The 21,967-nt window shown below is 39.4% G+C and overlaps 1 protein-coding gene across 5 annotated transcripts in view; it reads left to right on the forward strand.

Moving 5' to 3' along the window:
- LOC121292210 (serine/threonine-protein phosphatase 2A 56 kDa regulatory subunit gamma isoform) overlaps nt 1-21,967 on the forward strand; it is a 153,807-nt gene that overhangs the window by 46,029 nt on the left and 85,811 nt on the right. For 3 of the 5 annotated variants that reach the window (XM_041213893.1, XM_041213894.1, XM_041213895.1), the window contains one exon: nt 10,675-10,837. In XM_041213893.1, the coding sequence (XP_041069827.1) occupies nt 10,675-10,837 (163 nt within the window). Of the gene's footprint in view, nt 1-10,674; nt 10,838-17,701; nt 17,924-21,967 lie in introns of those variants that run through there. The other 2 variants (XM_041213897.1, XM_041213898.1) reach the window with 1 other exon arrangement.

Raw genomic sequence — 21,967 nt, forward strand, 5'->3', positions numbered from 1 at the left:
AACTCGTCCTTGAGACCACCTTTGGCAATCTGATCTGCCCAGTCTATATGAAGATTAAAATCTCCCATAATTATTACAGTACTTTTCTTACAAGCCTTCATTATTTCTTGATTTATACTCTGTCCTACGGTGTGGCTACTATCAAGGAGCCTATAAACTAATCCCACCAATGACTTCTTTGTTTTGCTATTTCTTAAATACATCCAAACTGATTCTACATTTTACTCCTCCAAACCAAGATAGTTTCTTATGACTGTACTGATCACATCCTTTATTAACAGAGCTACCCCACCTCCTCTTCCTTTTCTTCCTGTCCTTCCGAAATGTCAAATACCCTTGAATATTCAAGTCCAGGCATGATCACTTTGCAGCCATGTCTCTATAATTGCTATCATATATTCCTTTATTTCTATTTGTGCTACCAATTCATCCATCTTGTTATGAATGCTGCATGCATTCAGATAAAGAGCCCCCAATTCTCTCTTATTTTTGCCTTTTCCTAACCTCATTTGCTGCTCTGTCCTTTCCTAACACACTCTGGCTATCATTGCCTGCATCACTACCCTTCACTATTATCTCGTCCTTTCTCTTTAGCTTTCCAAATCTCCCCTCACATGAACCCTCCCAACTATTTAGTTTACAGCCCTCTCTACAGCCCTAGTTAGGTGATTCATCAGTACACTGCTCCCAGTATGGTTCAGGTAAAGGGCATCCTAATGGTACAACTTCCCCTTTCCCCAGTATTGGCACTAGTGCCCCATGAATCGAAACCCATTTCTGTCACACCAATCTTTGAGCCATGCATTCAAATCTCTGATCATATTTACCCTATGCCAATTTGCACTTGGCTCGGGTAGTAATCCAAAGATTATTACCTTTGTGGTTTTGCTTTTAAATTTATCCTCTAGCTGCTCATTCTCCCTAAGCAGAACCTTTTCTTAGTCCTATCTATGTTATTGGTGCCCACGACAACTGGATCATTCCCCTCCAACACTAAGTTCCTCTCCTTAATCTTTGAAACATTGTTCCCAGGAGAGTGGTGGAGGGAGGTCATTGAATAATTTTATGGCAGAGGTAAATAGATTCTTGACTAACAAGGGAGTCAAAGATTATTAGAGGTTGGCGGAATGTGGAATTGAGGCTGCATTCAGATCTGCCATGATCTTATTGAATGGCAGAGCAGGCTTGAGGGGCTGAATGGCATATTCTTGCTTCTATTTCATATGTTGGTATGTCCAGCCCTGAGGAGATGTCCTTAACTCTGGCACCGGGAAAGCAACACAGCCTTCAGGACTCATGCTCTCAGCTGCATAGAACAGTGTCTATCCACCTAACTAAACTGTGGCCTACTACAACTACATTACATTTTGCTCCCTACACCACGATGCTGTTGTCACTTGACTCATCCCCACTCAAGTCCTGGCTCTCGTCCACACAAGCTGCAAGCATATCAAATCTGTTGGACAATTGCGAGGCCTCTCTTACAGTCACACCTCCCTGTCCCTGACCACCAATCAAATCTGAGGTACCTAACCTAAGGGGTGTGACTGTCTCCAAAAGATTTCCAGGTAACTTTCTCCCTCCCTGATGCGTTTAGGATCAGAAGAACTGATACTCCAAACCCACCGGTTTACAGTGGATTTTTTGTGTTTCAGCAAGTGTCCTTTTCGATTTTGAAAAGACTAAGAATAGAAGTGGTCCTTTGATATATTAGTCCTTCTTAGAAATGTGTATGTTGGGAACCTACATTCAAGTAGAACAAATGAAATGTATTCAAATCTAAATATGAAATTTTATGTAATTTAAACATCTTAAGAACATTGAGTAGTTGATTAACATATTCATGATATGTATGAATATGTAATAAGGCAGTGGCAATATCAGGTGGTAAATATGTCAATATCTTCAATTTAGATTTCAATTTGAAAAAGTTAAATATGTGACATTTTGTTCTTAATTGCTTAAACTTTCTGTATTGTTTTCAATTTAAACATTAATGGCACTATTCATATTGTGCAATACTGACACCTGCTCATCATCTCCAAAAAAAGAACATAGGTTGTGTTCACATTTGCCTGATCTGAGATCTAAGAGTGTATAGATGTAATCTGTTATTTTGTGAACTGTTGGTGTATAATTCATTGGTAACCTGAGAAAACAGTCTATGGAATAAATTAGGTTGAAAGCCATGTAAATTAAGTTCTTCATCTTTGTGATAATTCTGTTGCATCCACATTGTGGTGTTGTTTGGATTCTTAGCTGTAATTGATCAGTACTCTGTACAAAACAAACTTTCCCAGATTGTCTTGCTACTGGCCTCATGTTTGAGATCAAGGGTGTTGAAATTTTGTGGGAAAAATGCTTTTCTCTTGAATATTGGACATGAGCTAGAGGTTTTGTATACCAAAGCAACTAAAATTTCTACATATTGTAAGACTAATGGTATGCACTTCCTATTGACATAGGCTTATTTCCTGTGTCATAATTGATATGCAAATTTTTGTCAATATTTCATAATGGCAAAACTACCTCAGCATGTCAACATATTTTACAAAGAAGGAAGAAAGATTGACATTTGTATAACTCCTTTCACAATCTCAGGACTTCTCAAAGCATTTTAAAGCTGAAGTGCAGTTGTTGTTTTATTGGAGGAAATGCAGTAGCCAATTTGCATACAGCAAGGTTCCACAAACAGCAGTGAGTTCATGACAAGGTGACTTGTTTTAATAATGTTTGGTTGAAGAATAAATGTTGCTCAGGCACTGTGAAAATTCCTTGATCATTAAATAGTGCCATTGGATCTTTTTTATATTCATCTGAGAGGGCATAATGGTTTAATGTCTGACCCAAAAAACAGCACCTCTGACAGTAGGGCAACATACTCTTAGTAGTGCACTAGAATGTCAGCCTAGATCTTGTGTTAGCCTCTGGTGGGACGAGAATCCATAACTTCCAGACTCAGGTGAACATGCTGCCAGTAAGCCACAGCTAATAATGGCAAAAAGATATGTCATTTTTTTAGATGGAGAAAAGCCTGTGACGTTGTAGTTTCAGGCCTCCCATCAGTGGTGGTATTTGGCACAAGTTAGCTGGATTCACCCACTTTTTTTGTTTATATCCAATTGTTCATCATGCCTCCACTCCCTGCCACCCGACTTGTCCACCTGGCCCCCAATTTAAATCAGTTGGACTGTCCTGATTTGTGGTAGCTAGATCTGGATTTATGATCTACTTGTGACTCTCTAATTTGCCTACCCTGGTTGCATTACTTGGGCTTTGTGTTCCCATGCTACGTGTGGAAGAACAACCCCCAACTCTATCCTCTATTTAATCCACATCTTGCTGGAAGCTTTCTTGCCAATTTTCTTACTGGTGGTCAATGTACCATTGAATTTTTAAAGACAACAGAAACCCATTTTAAACACTTATACTTTGTACAGGTAAATGAGATTTAGATGCTAAATGTCTTAACAAACTGCAAACCTTTTTTAAACTCTTTAATAGACATTTTTTAAAGCACTTTACCATTCTAACATCTTTACCTATACTTCATTAGGTTTTTGCCTTTTTTCATGTCACTGCGGGTAGCACAATGGAATTTGCCAAGAGTACAGGATTACTATGGTGATAGAGATTGCAAAACTGTATTTCTTTGTTTATTGTTCATAGAATATGGGTGGCATTGGTGAGTTCAGCATTAGTTTCCCTTGAAGGTGGTGGTGAGCCATTTTCAACTGCTGCAGTCTGTCTGATGTAGGCACACCCACAGTACTGTTAGGTCAGGAGTTCCAGATTTTGACCCAGTAGCGATGTATTTCCAAGTCAGGACAATGTATGACTTGAAGGGGAAATTGCAAGTAGTGGCGTTCCCATGCGTTTACTATGTTTATTCTCCTAGGCGGTAGAGGTATGGATTTGGAAGGTACTGCCAAAGAAGCCTTGTTGAGTTGCTGCATTGCCTCCTGTACGTGGTACAAACTGCAACCACAGATCACTGGTGGTGGAGGGAGTGAACGCTTAAGGTGGCGGATGGGAGTAACTGGAGAGTATTCCACCACACTCCTGACTTGATCCTTGTAGGTGATGAAAAGGCTTTGGGGTTTAGGGAGCTGTGTTATTTACCATAGAACACCCAGCCCTCTGACCTGCTCTTGTAGCTACAGTATTCATGTAGGATGCCTAGTTGTTTTTCTGGTCATTGGTGACCCTCCAGTTGTTGATGGTCAGGTATTCAGCAATGGTAATGTCGTTGAATGTTAGGTAAAGTAGTTAGATATTCTTGTTGGAGATGGTCATTGCTTGGTATTTGTGTGGCACAAATGTTACTTGCAGCTTATCAGCCTGAGCTTACTTGCCACTTACCAGCATAAACTGACAGTTGTCCTGGTCTTCCTGCATTTAGGATGGATTGCTTTAAATTAGTTGCGAATAGCACTGAACACTGCAAACATCCTGCTTCTGATCTTATTTTTGGGGAAGGGTCGTTGATAAAACAGCTGACAGTGGGGCCTAGGACCCTGTCCTGAGGAACTCCTACAGCAATGCCCTGTACTAAGTTGATTGGCCTCCAGCTAGCAAAGCCATCTTCCTCTATACTATGTATGACTCCAACTGGTGGAGAATTTTTCCCCAGACCCCACTGACTTCAATTTTAGTAGATGTCATATTCTGTCAAATGCTGCCTTGATGTTGAGGATGGAGACTCCTACATTACCTCACCTCAAGAACTCCGCTGTTTCTGCCATGTTTGAAACAAGGTTGTAAAGAGGCCAGGAGCTGAATGGTGCTCAGAAATTCATTGAGCATCAGTGAGCGGGCTATTGGTGAGTAAGTGACTTTTTAAAAAAAAACATTTGATGCCTTTGCTCACTTTGGTGATTGAGAGTAGATTGATGGGGCAGTAATTGGCCAGACAGGATTTGACCTGCTTTTTGCGGACTCAGCAATATCCCAAGGAATCTGAAGGTTTAATAAAAATTTTTAAATGAAATAATTGAAGTATGAGGCATTAAAGTATGAAAATATTGTATAATTAAGCGCGCACACAATCAAACGTAATCATAGGGTAAACACCTTGTTGTTTGGCTATTGAATCCATGGTTGCATTGATAAGTCAAAGATAGATGGAATTTATCAGGTTGCCTTTTCCCACCCTTCTGTTTGGTCTCTATGCTGGTTATAGCTAAATTGTGATGCCCAATTTCAGCCCAGATACCAGAACTTAGTCCGTTGTTGAATTTGAAAACCATTTGGCTTTTAACCTGTGATATTTTAAAAATGTAATTCTCAAAATTTGAAAGAGTGCCTGTCATGGATTGCAGGGCAAATGGATAATGCTTAACAATGCTACAGTTCTGAAATATAAAACATTGACTGTTTGAATACAGAAAGAGACCTCTGGCCCATCATGTAATTGTCAGCTCTTTCAATTAATTTAGTGTCACTCATATAAGGGGGCACCTAGAACTTTGCACAATAATTCTGGGCCCAACTTTTGTTTTGTAAAAATGTATTATTTATTTCTTGTACTCTGTTTCTCTTTATAAAACTCAAAATGCTTTTTGGACTTGGACTTATGTCTTTATTTACTTGCAAATGCAACCCCTTCAGTGCCTCCCTTCAGTACCTTTTCATTAATTGTGTACTCCATTCCTTGTTCTCCCAAAGTGTATAACCTCACACTTAATCTACTTGCATGTGTAAACTATCTAATTGTTCTGCTAACCAGTCTTTAAAGTACATACTGTTTGCTAATCCCCATAATTTTGTCATCTAAACTTAATGCGCTCCATTGGCCTAAATCCAAATCATTTATATATGTATAGAGAACAGACCAAGCAACAACTTTGGCAGATGCCACTCCCAACCCAGCACTAATCTGAGCAATCCCAATTTACCCTAATTATGTATCCCTTCCATCAACTAACTTACTAATTGGTGGCTGCTGTATTTTTTTCATGTAACCATATGACTGTTTCTTGAAACCTTACTGAATGCCTTCTAAAAATTCATATGCATTGCACCCCTTTAATCAAAATGAACATTTCAGAAAAACTGTAATTTGGCAAATATTGCTTTTTACCATATCAATGCTGCTGTCATTGATTAACCCACATATTTCTAAGTGCTTGCTAATTTCAAGATTCATGTCTAACATTATTTGTTTACAAAATGCATAGAGTTACCCAGTTTATTCTTTTATTCCTTTCTTGAACAAAAGCCCCATGAAAGAATTTTCATACTTAATGAAGATTGAAAAAGTTGTGACCAGAACTTCTGCTAAATCCGAATTGATTTCTTTTAACAGTCTAGAGTGCTCGCTATCAAGACTCAGTGCATATCCACCTTGAGCTTTTGCTGTTTTTTTTTCCTTTTAATCTATTTCCTTTACTATAATTGCTCTGTATCCTTCTCTAGTACATTTCTGCAGTTAGTTGTAAAACCAAAGAAAATATTTTAATATTACCACTTAACTTCATCCTTCAGCTGTTCAAGAGACTGGAGTCAAAGCAGCATTGGGATGTGGTATACAGGACTGGAGGAGGTTAGCAATATTGAATGATGAGACCAAAGATGAAAATTTTAAATTTGGAGATGGGCAGCCTGGGAGCTAATATAGATAAGCAAGAATAGAGGTATAGGCAGAAGAATTTTGAATGAACAGAAGTTTAGGAGTGGTGCAAATTTGAGAAGTATTGGGATAGGCATGTCTGGAGGTGATAAAGAATTAAATTATGGTTTCAACAGATGATAGATAGAGGTGAAAGTAGGTGGTCTTTGTGATGATATGGGGTTGGAAGTTCAGAACAGGTCAAATAAGATGTTGAGATTGTAAGCAGCCTGATTCAAACTAAAACAGTGATTAGGATGGGAGTCGGCAACAAGGGTCTTTACCAACTGTTTCCATTTTTGTTTTTTTTTTAAATTTCAATTTCTCCTTCCATTTCCTACTAGTATAGTAAATCTTTACTTTAGCCAATTAAGTAACGTTATCATTGTTCAGACTGGAGATACTGCAAGTGTGAAGTCTCATCTAGCGTTTGAACAAATTTTAATTGAACTTGAAGTTTGCTCCTGGGATGGGAAGAGGAAGTTCAAATAATTTTGACATTTATTTTCAAATCATCTATTGTCATCCAAGAGTGAGTGAGTACAGGGTTCTGTTATAAAAATAGAAAACGATAGCGATACTCAGGTCAGGCAGCATCTGTGGAGAGATAAACAAAGTTAACATATCATCACTACTGGAAAAATTTAGAGGTGTAACAGGTTTTAGGCAAGCACAGAGAGGAAAGTAGGGGCTGAACAAAAAGGAAGGCCTGTGATAGGGTGGAGGCAGGAGTGATTAAATAACAAAAGGGATGATGTTGCATGACAAAAGGGATGGTTATAGGGTAGGTAAAGAAAGAAAAGATGGGTCTAGTGATATGGGAATAGCAAAATTATTGCCAACAGCAGCCATTTGAAAGTAAATGAGGCAGTTACGATTTGAAATTGTTGAATTTAATCTGGAAGGCTGCAAGGTGCCTAATCAAAAGATGAGATACTGTTCCTCAAACTTGTGCTGAGTTTCATCAGAACACTGTAGGAGGTTGAGGTCAGAGTGGGACAGAAATGGCAGGTAACCAGAGACTTGGGGTCACTCTTGTAGACTGAACAAGGTGCTCTACATTGTCTGTCTCCAAATTTATAATTTTCATCATGATCTCATTACTCAATATTGCTAACCACCTCCAGATCAATACCACCGTCTCATTCTGCTTTCTGACTCCAGGCTCTTGTGCAACTCAAGGAGGTGTTGTCAAAATGATTGCCCTGTCTGCAATTGATCTCCCTAGTATGGAACAGACTGCATTGGGAGCAATGAATAAGATGTGCTTCATTGAAGAAAGTATACTTAAATCACTTTTTCAACCGGAAGGAGTGTTTGGGCCCTGGACATTGAGAAGGGAGGTGGTGAAAAGTCAGGTGTTGTTTCTTGTGCTTGCACAGTTAATTGTTGTGGTAAGGGAAGGAGATGTTGGGGGTGATTGAAGAATGGACAAGGTTGTGGGAGAGGGAATGATCCCTTGGAAATGCTTAAGGGGGAAGGGCTAGAATCACCCCTTCATTTGCCAGTAGATTAGAAAGTTGCCCTTTTTTGGTGGCACCTGCTTTTGGAAAACTACTCCAGCATGTAGCTAGCCATGACCACAGCCCATATGACTTTAGACAACACAATCCAGGAATAAGAGATCGTCCACAGTCTGCAGCCAGTGTAGAAGCTTATGATATTTCACAGCTAGACTGATGTAGGCCACTCTAGTAACCTACAGTTGATATCTCATCCTGACCTGGTATTGCAGTTTGAGCTCAGCGGTCAACTTGTGCAAAAGTCAAAACGATAATTGTGATGAGCAGAAACAGTGCAGCTATCCAGGAGCTGAGAAGCTGGAGCAATTTTTTACTTATCTGAATTTGCTTTTCCTTTTGAGCAGAGTTTAAGGTTTAAGCTTTATGATGGTACAGATTTAACAGTCAATAACCATAATTTGAAATAACCTATTAGCAGCAATCTAGTTTCTACCATAAGCTATTCCAAATATGTCAAAGAATGAGGCTATTTAAACAGCAGTTGGAGGATTAATTGCTTCAGAACAAACTAGATGACTTTGTTCTTGTTGGAAAATTTAAATATTGTGAACTTAGACTATAGTTGCAGCCAGGTTTTGCTCCTCTATGCGCCATGTGCTTCATTAAAAAAACTAACACAACTATGATTGGCCGAACAGCTCCCTGTATCCTTCTATGATCCTATGACTCAGTTTTCTCATTTCACCTCTCTCTTTTGTTTGTCTTCTGAAATGGAAACACTTGTCCCAATATTGGTGGGATGGATGCGGGTGAGATCGAAAACATCATGTGCTCATTTATGTCTTATGGGTTCATTTTCTGACCAGCTGACAGGAAGAGACACCAATGGCTGGAAGCTGCAGCCAGGGACCTTTGCACATTCCAAGTGATCCACTGCAGGGTGGTTAGCAATGGTGGGTGGGGAGGAAGCATGCACTTGAGCTTGGAGTAGGCCAAAGGCAGCCTTAAAGGGACTGGGGAATCGTCATTCCTCCTGGCCCATAAGGAGTGCTGAAAGAGGCACTTGCCTTAGGGAGTCAGAAATTCCCATATTCATTTCACTGCAGAGTTTCCTAACCCCTCAGGAAACCTGTGTGTACCAGTAAATTAAATTGGGCCTCCAATTGCACTGTGGGAGCCTGATTTTAAATATGTTAATTAAATGTCCTGCCTCTGACTGCCCCTCCTTGTAGACACCCTAATACCTGCTGCTGTAGTTTTTTTTTAAAGTGTGATGGGTTGGACTCACATGCCTATTTAATTTTCTAATCTCCTCTTGCCTGTTGTGGGGGGTTAATATTGAGGCCGTTTTGTATCTCTGCAAGGAACAATTAGACCTGATAACTACAGACTAATATTGCTACTGAAAATTATAAACAAGCTCATGGTGAATATCTTATTGAAATATCACTCACTGGGTGCTAATTGATCACCACTTGGACTTCTGAGCACTTGGGTCAATGTAGAATAATTGGATCATCATAGATGGTATTTGTAATAATATTGCTGTGTAACCTGTTCATGGTTCAATGCTGCTTCTCATCTTGATTGATGACCTGGTGGAGACTGCTTGTGGAAAAGAAGGAAGAACCCTAAGATGTTGCATATTTTATCCCAATAACTGGCATAAGGGTAACATTGACAACTCTGAAACAAATTTCATGTCCACATGCTGGTAGCTTGTAGTTGAGAGAAGAAAGATTTGATACCCTCCAACAAAAGTAACAAATGCAAGTATTTAGAAGGATATACTGATTAATAGTAAAGTTGAAAAATTTTGAACTTCCAATTTTTAATGTTTCTGCAATATAGCTGGAGACTATAATATAAGTAATAAGTGACTGCAAATATAGAACAAATAATAAAATTTCTGCCAGTAAAATTGGCATTGCACCTTTATATCATGTTTGTGTTTGAATCCTTTGGTAACATTTAGAAGGGCAAGAAATTTTTTTTGGTCACTTCTTACTGGAAATTTTACATAGATGTTGAACGCTAGATCCATTTCCAAAAAATCTTTCTAAATTCTGATCAAAACTATTTGTCTTTAGTATTATTTCCTTGAAACTATTCTGTTTACTTATTTTATAACTATAGGAAGTATTTGTTATCCTGATTTACTTTTGGTTATTTTTGGTAGAGGGTATCAAATCTTTCCTCTCTTTCAACTACATCGTACCAGTGTGTGGACATGAAAATTGTTCCAGAGTCTCTTTAATGTTAGATTTCACTCTTCAGATATGCTGCTTAGTTTGCCTTTAAAAATACTAAACATATTGACATATACCAGTTTCCCTACATACTGTTTAAAATATTTTTGAAATTAACTACAAGCGATATCTTAAAAAATGGTTGATTTTAATTATTGAAAGTTTTGATTTAAATTATAAAAGTTGCAGCTTTCAAAAAGCCAGCTAAACTACTAATTAGAACTGTAATATTGTAAATGCTGTGAATGATTTGGGATACAAAGAGATTATAAATCTTGACTTTGAATCATTAAGTTGTTCACCAACCTAAACTCTCCAGGAAGACTCAAAATCAAATCTTTTTTTGTTGCAGATCTCAAACAAGAGGCCCAACAACAGCACCCCTCCTACTACACAGTTAACAAAGATAAAGTTTCCAGGACCTACAGCAGTAGTGAAGAAAGAAAAGCGTCACAGTTCCTCTAGGTTCAATATCAGTACCAACAGGGAACTACAAAAACTACCACCTTTGAAAGGTAAAATTTATGTTCAGAGTCTTAAGTAATTAAAAACAAAAAAACTGCGGATGCTGGAAATCCAAAACAAAAACGGAATTACCTGGAAAAACTCAGCAGGTCTGGCAGCATCAGCGGAGAAGAAAAGAGTTGACGTTTCGAGTCCTCATGAGTTCTGTCGAAGGGTCATGAGGACTCGAAACGTCAACTCTTTTCTTCTCCGCCGATGCTGCCAGACCTGCTGAGTTTTTCCAGGTAATTCTGTTTTTGTCTTAAGTAATTAACTCTGAAGGAATCAATGTTTTTCCAAACTATTAAATTTCCTTTTATGCACATGGAAAATCAGTAGAAATAGTTTGTTGCCTGTGTGTGTCTTTGTCTTGTTGCTGGTTTCCTTTTTGCCTCCTGTTTGTTTTCTTTTTTTATGTCTTTTTCTTTCTATTCTGAGTCAGAAGGCCATGGATTCAAGCCTCACTTCATGGACTTAAGGACATAATCTAGGCTGGCACTACTGTGCAGTACAGAGGGAGTGCTGCACTGTCTGATGTGCTGACTTTCAATTGAGACATTAAGTCGAGTTCAATCTGCCCCCACAGGTATATGTAAAAGATTCCACAACATTATTCAAAGAGGAGTAGGGGAGTTCCCCTGATTCTCTAATCAACATTTATCCCTCAGCTGAAACCTAAAACAAATGATTTGGTCATGTTTGTTTTTTTTGTGGACTTTGACGTGTGCACTCCATACCCGTCTTTCCCGGAACTCCAGGTTTGTATCCATCTAATCGGGTTTTTGCCCTTGTCACAGTACTAAAATGGATCTTATTAAAGTCACAGATGAATCCCATGTTACTGTGACAAAGGTAAACTATCCCTTCTTGTCCTTCTTGACCTGTCTGCAACCTTTGACACAGTTGACCACGCCATTCTCCTCCAACACCTCTCCGTTGTTATCCAACTGGGTGGTCCGCACTCACTGGTCGCTTATTCTTATCTATCTATTCATAGTCAGAATATTGCTTGCAATAGCTTCTCTTCCTGTTCCCACACTGTGACCTCTGGTGTTCCCCAATGATCTTACCTTAGCTTCCTCCTATTTCTCATCTAAATGCTCTCCTTGGCAACATCGTCTGAGAGCATAGTTTGTTAGTTTCCACATGCACGCTGATGACACCCTGCTGCACCTCACCATGACCTCCTTCACTGTTGCTAAGTTATCAGACTGTTTATTTGACATTCACTACTGGATGAGCAGAAATTTCCTCCAATTAAATATTGAGAAGACTGAAGCCAGTATCTTCGGTCCCCACCTCAAAGTCCGTTCCCTACCTACCAGCTCCATTCCTCTCCCTGGCAACTGTTTGAGACCAAAACAACTGTCCATGACCTTCGTGCCATGTTTGATCCAAGATAGGCTTTCGATAACATATGTGCGCCATCACTAAGGCCCCCTATTTCCACCTCAGTAACATCGCCCAACCATCCCTGGCTTAACTCACCTGCTGATAACGCTCGATCATGCCTTTTTTAACCTCTAGACTTGGTAATTCCAATACACTTATGGCTGGTTTTCCACAATCTACTCTCCATAAACTTGAGCCGAAACTCTGCTGCCCATGTCCTTGCTCATATCAAGTCCCATTCACTTAGTATCTCTGTGCTTGCTGGCCTGTTTTCACTCCCGGTCAAGCAACACAATATTGAAATTCTCATTCTAGTTTTCAAGTCCCTCCATGGCTCCACCCCTCCCTATCTTTGTCATCTCCAGCCTCTCAACCCTCACATGTCTGTGCTCATCCAGTTCTGGACTCTTGAGCATCCTTGATTTTAATTGCTCCACCAGTGGTGGCTGTGCCTTCAGCTACCTGGGCCCTAAGCTCTGGAATTCACTCCCTAAACTTAACTTTCTATCTTTCTCTTTAAGACACTCCTTAAAACCTACCTCTTAGACCAAGCTTTTAGCCTTCTGCACTAATATCACCTTGTGTCTTGGTGTCTAATTTTGTTTTCTATTGCTTCTATGAGGAACCTTGGGCCATTTTATTGGGTTAAATGTGCTATTTAAAAAGCTGTTGCAAATGGGCTGTTATATAGCCTACATTACCACTATTAAGATACTTGAACTATCCACTTTTGATGCCCTTGTCTCCATTTGGACCATTATGTTCTCTCTCACCCTTGTCGTTCACTGGTATGCCCCTCACCTCCACTGCTTTAAAGTTAGAGAACACAGATTTGAGCATGCTTGGCAGACAACAGAGTTAATCACTCATTGCCAGATCGGGCTGAATCACAGATAGCATTGTTGAATCCTGCCCTCCATTGCCAAAACTGCTCTCCATTCAAAAATTATCCAGGAATGTAAAGATGATCCCTGACTTCACAAGCTGTTTTCTTAAATCACTCTCCCCTGCCTCCAACAACAAGTTTAAGAAACTCATGGACTTTTTGTCATCAGTTCTGTTTCCTGCCCTTTCCCTAGCCTGCTGAACCAAACTTTAAATGTTCCCTGCTGCTGCTCTAGCCCTGACCTCACATCTTTCTGTAGATTCTATCTCATCCTCTGCCTTGGTCTCTCCGAGTTCATCTTGTCCTTGAGACCCACATCCTAGCTCGCTTATTCCAACAAAACTGTTAACCATTCAGCTGTCCTTCCTGAGGCCCATGTTAGCTGCTATTGTTAACACATCCCTCTCATCAGCTATGGTTACCCACTCCCCGTCCTTCAAATCTGTTGTCACCATCCTTTTCAAAATAAAACCAATCCATGACCCCTGTCCTTGCAAGCTACTACCCAGTTTCCTTTTCCTATCCAAAGTCCTCAGATGTGTTAGCATCTGTGGAGAGAGTTAACGTTACGAGTCCAGATGACTCTTCAGAACTAAAGAGAAGTAGAAATGTGATGAAATATATACTGTTTAAGGGAGGGTGGAACAGGTGAAGCTGGATAGAAGGCCAGTGATAGTTGGAGGCAAAGGGGAGATTGCAAAAGATGTCATAAACAAAAGGTCGAAGAGGTGTTGATGGTGGTGATACTGGCTAAAGGAGGTGCTAATAGTGACATTACCATTCACCATTAGCACCTCCTTTAGCCAGTATCACCACCATCAACACCCTTTCGTCCTTTTGTTTATGACATCTTTTGCAATCTCCCCTTTGCCACCACCTATCACTAGCCTTTTATCCAGCTTCACCTGTTCCACCCTCTCTTAAACAGTATATATTTCACCACATTCCTACTTCTCTTTAGTTCTGGAGAAGAGTCATCTGGACTCAAAATGTTAACTCTTTCTTTCTCTCCACAGATGCTGTCAGACCTGCTGAGTTTTTCCAGCAATTTTTGATTTTGTTTTAGATTTCCAGCATCCGCAGTATTTTGATTTTATCCTTGGATGTGTTGTTGCCTCAAATCCATGTCCATCTTTCCCAGAAATCCATGTTTGAATTTTTCCAATCAGGTTTCCAGCACTGCCACAGTACCGAAAAGACTCTTTTCAAAGTTACATGCTATCCTGTTGGATCATGACAAAGGTCAACAATCCCTCCTCATTCTTCTCAACCTGTCTGCAGTCTTGACACAATTTGTCATTCCATCCTCTTCCAGTGTCTTTCCACCATCAGCCACCTGAGTGGGACTGTACTCAACTGAACTAAAATAGTCCTCATGAAAGTCTCAAATGATATGACTGTGGTAAATAATCCCTCCTAATCCTCCTTGACTTGCTACATCTTTCAATACAGTTGACCACACCATCATCTTCCAACACCTCTCCTCTTGTTCAACTGGGTGGAATTGCCCTTGCTTGGTTCCAATTTACCCATCTAAATGTAGCTAGAGAATCACCTGTAATGGCTTTTCTTCCCACTCCTGCACTGTTGCCTGTGGAGTCCCCCCGCAAGGACCTATCCTTAGGCCCCCTTCTATTTCTCATCTACATGCTACCCCTTAGTGATATCATCCAAGAGCACAACAAGTTCCATGTGTATGCTGATGACACTTAATTCTATCTCACCATCACTTGTCTGGACGCTTCTACTGTATCTGATTTGTTACACTATTTGCCCAATATCCATACTAGGTGAGCTTAAGTCTCCTCAAACTAAATATTGGGAAGATTGATGTAATTGTCTTTCTTCCTACCTCCTAGATCCCCATACCTGCCTCACTCGTAGTCACACCCTCCTGTACCTGTCCACAGACAAAACCTGAAGTACCTAACTTAAGGGATGTGACTGAAGTTTCCAGGTAGCTTTCCCCCTCTCTGATGCATCAGTGTCCAAAGCTCAGACTCGAGCTTACCAACTCTGAGCTGAAGTTCCTGCAGATGTGGTTGCTGTGTATCTCACAGGTGTCCACTAGTGTTAACATGCTACAGCTGTAACACATAAAATGCCCTGCCATCTTTATTATATTTTGTTTAACTAATTAGGGTTTTGAGTTCTATTTGAGCAACTTTTGTAAATTAAAATGCTGACAGCTTGGTTAGCTATGATCATTTTTAGACAGCCTATTCTTTATTCAAATTATCTGAATTAATTTTTACAGTCAAATTTCCACTTTACTGTGTTACTTAGTTTAAACTATAACATTTTTTGGCACAAGCAGTTTTGAATTTTTCAGGCTGGACTGTATGTTATGTGGAAAGTAGTGTGTATTTGCAAGCTGGAATGGTTCCACATTAGTTATCACAATGCTTGATGATTGCCTGTGAGGGAGGATGTATTTTGTTATAACATTCTATGATATCGTTAACTGATCACAAAAACAGGGGAGGTTATATTGCAGTACATAGATTTCTGCAACTCTACGCTCGAGAGGGACCTTGTATTTTAAAATGTGCAGGATTTATTTATGTTGTTTATTAAGACAAGGTACTGGTAGGGAACTGTTGCTTGCACGTAGGCGATGTCTGTAAGATTGGATCACTTGTCCCAAAATGCTTAGGATGTGCCATGACCACAGCTAATTGCTGTTGGTGAGCACTGATACACCAGCGTTAGATTTATATTTGGATCTCCTGGGAAAGTAATTGTGTGCCCAGGATGTGTATACTACATGCTATTATGGGATGCATGTGTCAAATATGTTGAGTTCTTACAAAGGTATGATGCAACAGAGATTGTGATATAAGAATAGTTGGATGTGGTTAGAACTGTCAGTTTCATTACTGCCATATGTTTGCACAGATATCCATAATGTATTAAAATTCTTGTGAATTCCTTTGAAAACTGTTACGTAAACAGGAATTTGAATTCCAGTGTTAAATCTTTCACATTTGCCTGGCATGGTACTTTGTCATGTCTTTGGATGACACCACATAGCATTTCCAGTGTTGATCAGAGCAATGGCCTGCCATGGCTCTTTGTTCCAACACCACATGTATTATTGTTTCCCTACAAAGCACTCCAAATGCATGCTGAAAATGTTGGCCATATTATTCTCACTAACTGAAATTTCTAATGTCCATTGTTTATATTTTAAACAAAAGCAAAAAATAAATACTTGAATAACACAATTAAATTTATCCATTGAATTGTCTCCTTTTAATGTTGTCGTTAACCATTCATAAAAGCCTGGGTTAACATTGATATTTCTGCCTAGAGCTATGATTTGGTTAGTTAAATTTAGATTGTGCAGGTTGAACATGTGCTTTGTATCCAATTTTCAGGATGCATTGCACTGTTCAGTCAGCTGAAATGCTGGAAGGTTTGCCGTTAGCTTCTTGCAGTTTCAGCAGTGGTTTCTCGATGTTCAGGAAAGCAGGGGAACAAATTTCAGTTGCTTTACTTAGGTAAAATTTGAAGTGCGGGTGAAGAGAGGCAGATAGGGGTGACCCCTGTCTCTCTGTCATGTGCCATTGTTTAGCTCAAGGGTTCTCAACAATTTTGTTTCTGAGGTTCCCCCTCCAGTGTCAAAAGGTACAAACGACCCCCCACCCCATAACAAATAACACAGCACAAGTATTTCTTTCTCTATAAAAGTTAGAGAATTAAAAATAATTTGAGGGGGGCATGTCGTGCCACCTTCTTGAACTGCTGCAGTCCGTGTGTTGTAGGAACAGTCACAACGCTGTTAGGAAGGGAGTTCTAGGATTTTGACCCAATGATAGTGAAGGAATGGCGATATAGTTGCAAGTCAGGATTTTGTGTGGCTTGGAGGGGAACTTGAAGGTGGTGGTTCCCATGTATCTGCTCCCTTTGTCCTTCTAGGTGATAGAAGTTGCAGGTTTGGAAGTTGTTGTCGAAGGAGGCTTGGTGTGTTGCTGCATGCATCGTGTAGATGGTACACACTGCTGCTACTGTGCGTTGGTGGTGGAGGGAAAAAATGTTTAAGGTGGTGGATGGGGTGTCATTGTCTTCACAGATGTAGGTGAAACAATTAGTGAAATGGGATCACACCTCATGGTGGAAATGCATTGTAGTCATCTAAGACTGTCATTGCTTAAAAAGTAATTCATTTGCTAGACCTGGACATTGCCAAATCCAAATTGACTTACACAGCACCTTTTAAATGGTAGGCTTCAACTTTCCTTTACTGATGAACAATGCATGGTGATCTAATTAAAGGATTGATGAATATATGAGCTAGATTTGTTTTTATTTAAAATGAGCAAGGCGGGGGCGGGGGGCTTAAGAAAAAAAGAAAATAGTGCCATACAAAATCTGATGCGTAGCCTAGCCAAGATTTCAAATCTGATTTTTAAATATATATGTGTTTCCTTTGAAGGAACTATTGCTTGCTCCAATTAAACCTGGGGAACGAAGAGTTGAGCAGTAATCTGATCAATGTATGCACTTAATGCACAGCGATGGCCAATCAGAAATGCTTTTCTATTTGCAGTTTGTTAGTGTCATTTTATGTAGTCATTACTACCCAATCAGCTTTCTGCTGGGTGCTGACATCACTAACTAGCCTCTTCCCTTCGGTGTAGCTTCATTTTCTGAGTGTTTTGTGCTAAAATGGAAGCTGGTTTCTTGCCTTAAGGAACAGCTTGTTCTGCTGGTATAGGCTAGATGTTGACATGTAACAGACCTGGTAGCAGGATGGTGGTGGATGCAGCCAGTTCGAATGGGCCTTTCCAGCCCACGGGCCTTCTACACTTTCGAGGTAGGTTATACTGTATGCGACCGTGGAATGTTTCGCTTGCTTATCTGTTCGTGCAGAGCTTTTGTGAGGTGATTAGAAATAAAGGAAGTGCGCTCTTGGATAGCAGCTCTGTTGAAGCTTCTGTTCCGTAAGCTTTTCTTTTGCTGTTCTTTAAAATAAAATGATAAACCTTGTAATAGGCTGCAATTGTATGATTGGTAAGTCTGCTTGGGTTCATTGAAGCGTTTCCCACCAATCTTGAAACTGGGTTTGCTGCTTTCTGCTGTCACTGTCCCATCCCCCAGTCAAGCATGCTGATGTCAAAGGAAGTGAGGTCATTAGCCTTTAGGAGAGATTGAATGATTGTTGGGGGCTGGGCATTGGCCCAATTTTGGCTCTTCACGGAGGTTGTTTTGTAACAGAACTTTTGCCTGCTCACGTTTGTCTAAAAACTACACAGCCTCAATTTAATCGATTCTACTTGACTTTTTTAAAAAATCCTTGAGGTCTTTTATATAGCGAATGATTGCATTAATAAACCGAGGAAATTTAGATGTATACTGTGCTGAATTTATTTGCAGCTTGGTGTGTTTTACTTGCTGACTTTTTTAAAACTTTTGGAATGTTGTGTACAAGATGGGACCTATCCAGGAATTATAATTAGCCAAGTATTTGAAAGCTACTTTTAGAATTTAGCAGCTTATTAGAAAAGGAAGCTTCCCTATTTTATGATTCATGTCTATTGGAAATGCATTAAAATATTTTCAACGTTCTATTGCCTGTAATGTGTTTTCTGTAAGTTTAAAATACAGTGCTCCACATATAGGCAGGTGCTAAGTAAAACTATTAAAAAGCTATCATCATTCATTGAAAATAGTTTTTTCAGCAGAAGCCTGTTTCATAAACATATAAAATTCTGACAGGGCTGGGCAGACTTATACAGCGGTGATGTTTCCTCTGGCCGGGGGGGTGGGGGGGGGTGTCTAGAACAAGGGGTCACAATCTCAGGATATGCGGTAGGCCATTTAAGACTGAGATGAGGAGAAACCTCTTCACTCAGAGGGTGGTGAACCTGTGGAATTCTCTATGACAGAGGGCTCTGGAGGCCAAGTCACTGAATATATTTAAGAAAGAAATAGATTTCTAGACTCTAAAGGCATCAAGTGGTATGGGGAGAGAGCGAGAGTATGACGTTGAGATAGAGGATCAGCCACAATCATCATGAACGGCGAAGCAGGCTCGAAGCGCCAAATGACCTACTATTTTTCTATGTTTCTAATGCATGAAATTGTGTACTTGTGTTGCTGATTTTTCTTTCAGCCTTAGTTTTAGATTTAATTAGTGTGAACTTAAGGACAAAGATCAGAGGTAACGAATTTAATTACACAAACTTACTACCCTTGAAAGTAACTGCTACAAATACTATCACTGAGAAACCTCAAAGTCAGGTATCGAGAATTGTATTTTTAAAACACTAAAGCATGTTGTAAACTTTGCTGTATGTTTCCAAGCCAAAATTCAGGCTATAATGAAATAATTGTTATTAATTGTAATGTTTGCTAGTTGCAAGTCTGGCATGTTGAACTTTTCAGTTTAGTTACTTTCTCAGTTCAGGGTGCAGACAGGATTTACCAGTCCCATTTCTTAATTTGTGGCCAGAAATTGCAGTAGTCTTATTGCAAGCCTTAAGTAACATGTTGCTAGGAATTACTGCAAATAACAGCTTTACATTATTGACCTGTTAGTAAATGTTTGAATCAAAGTGCAAACTGTAGAAAGCATGTTATCATTACTGTAGAACATTCTCTCATCATACATTTGTCTAAAGAGCAAGTGTTTGGGTGCAATATGATATTCAGCTACAAATACTAGGATTTCCAACACTTTGGATGCAGAGTAATTTGGAATTTCTGAATACTGCAGTTATGCATAAAATGTTTTTCAGGCAGTGACAGCCATTTTTTAGTGCGACCTATCACTTCATTCACGGTGTCCAAGGGGGCCATCAAGCCATCAAGTCCATGCTGGCTCACTGTAGAACAACCCAGTCAGTCCCATTCCCCCACTCTATCCCTGTAGCCCTGCAAGTTTATTTATCTCAAGTCCCCATCCAATTTCTTACTGAAATCATTGGTTGTCTTTGCTTCCTCCACCAAGCAGCAAATTGCAGGTCATATACTTGCTGGATTCAAAAAAAATTCTTCCTTGTATCCCCCGATCCAGTTGTCCAAGACTTTAAATCTGAGTCCCCAAGTCCGTGTACCATCAGCTAATGGGAAAAGCTTTTCTTTGTCAATTTTGTGTCATAATCTTGTACACCATATCAAATTTTCCATCAACTTCCTTTGCTCCAAGAACAACCTCAGTTTCTCCAAACTATTCTTGTTAGTTAAAATTCTTCTTGTTTTGAAGCATTCTGACATATCTCCTCTGAACCCTCTCAAGCACTCCCACCCTTCCTAAAGTGTGGTGAGCAGAACTCGACACAATACTCTAGTTGTGGTCTAATCAGCAGCCTATACAAGTTCAGCATAACCTCCCTGCTTTTGTACTCTATCTCTATTTATGAAGCCCAGGATCCCAAGTGCTTTGCTAGCAACTCTTTCAAAATGTCCTGCCATCTTCAAAGATCTATGTATTTGAATCCCCAGGTCCCTCTGTCTCTGCACACATTGGGACTGTGTCATTAAATCTGTTTTGCCTCTTTCTGTCCCTTCTGCCAAAACGCATTACCTCATACTTCTCTGTATTGAATTCTATCTGCCAGTTGTCTTCCCATTCTGCTAGCCTACCTGTGTCCTGTTGCAGTCGATTGGTATAATTCTCTAAGTTTGATATCATTGGCAAATTTTGAAATTTTACTCTTCCAACATCCACATCATTTATATTTATTTTACATCACTGCCTGCCATCCTCCAGTCTGAAAAACAACTGTTTACCATGGCTTGCTGTTTTCTGTATTTAAACCAAATTTTTATCCAGACTGACACTTGACTACTTATTCCATGAGCTTCAATTTTGTTAACATGACTTTTATGTGATACTTTATCAGATATGTTCTTAAAATCCATATGGACAACATCCCTCACATTCAAGCTTTACAATTCCCTATTACTTCATCAAAAAATCACTTACATTAGTCAAACATGATACGAGCATAAAATCTACCTTTTTAGAACTTGTGCTGGCTCTCTTTGATTAACTCCAACCTCTCCAATTCTTTCTTTGATTATTATTTTTAAAACCTTACCCATCACTGACATTAAACTGATTGGATGTCCTTGCAGCCTTTTTTGAACAAGAATGTCACATTTGCCACTTTCCAATCCTAGACCACCCCCATATCTGGGGAAGTTTGAAAGATTATGGCAAGCACTTCATTGGGTGTTTATTTAATCTGTTTCAAATCAGAAAAGGTAAAATGACTTAAACTTAAAATTTAACAGAACAATACATTACATTGACGTGATACTAAGGTTTAAAAACAGTTGAAGGCAGCCTTCTGGGTTTTGCCCAAATTTTAACAAGTAATGTGCAAAAAAAACTGTAGATGTGAAGCATGTTGATTAGTATTGGAAATGAATATTTGTGACATATACCTGCATACACACCTATAATTTGAGATTTTTTTTTTGTCAAGTAAACAGTTTTAAGTTTGTGGTTTAAAGAAATTGTCGCACACCTGATTTTTGATCTTCTTGTAATGGTCCTTAATTCTCATTTTTATCTAATTGTAATAAATTCACTGGAAAAAAGCACAAACACTCACATTTCTGATTTAAAACATTCCACACAATGAGTGGTTCAGGTCTGGAATACACTGCCTGCAAGTGTGGTGGAGGCAGGTTCAATCAAGGTGTTCAAGAGGGCATTAGATGATTGTTTCTATTCAAATAATGTACAAGGGTACGGGGAAAAGGCAGGGCAATGGCATTAGGTCATAATGCTGATTTGGACGCCGGTGCGGACATGATGGGCTGAATGGCTTCCCTCTGTGCCGTTAAAATTCATTGATTTCAATTATTATTCAATATTTCCAACCATCGAATGAAAGGAAAGCAAATG

Source organism: Carcharodon carcharias, chromosome 20, assembly GCF_017639515.1.
Source record: "Carcharodon carcharias isolate sCarCar2 chromosome 20, sCarCar2.pri, whole genome shotgun sequence".
NCBI classification, from domain to species: Eukaryota; Metazoa; Chordata; class Chondrichthyes; order Lamniformes; family Lamnidae; genus Carcharodon; species Carcharodon carcharias.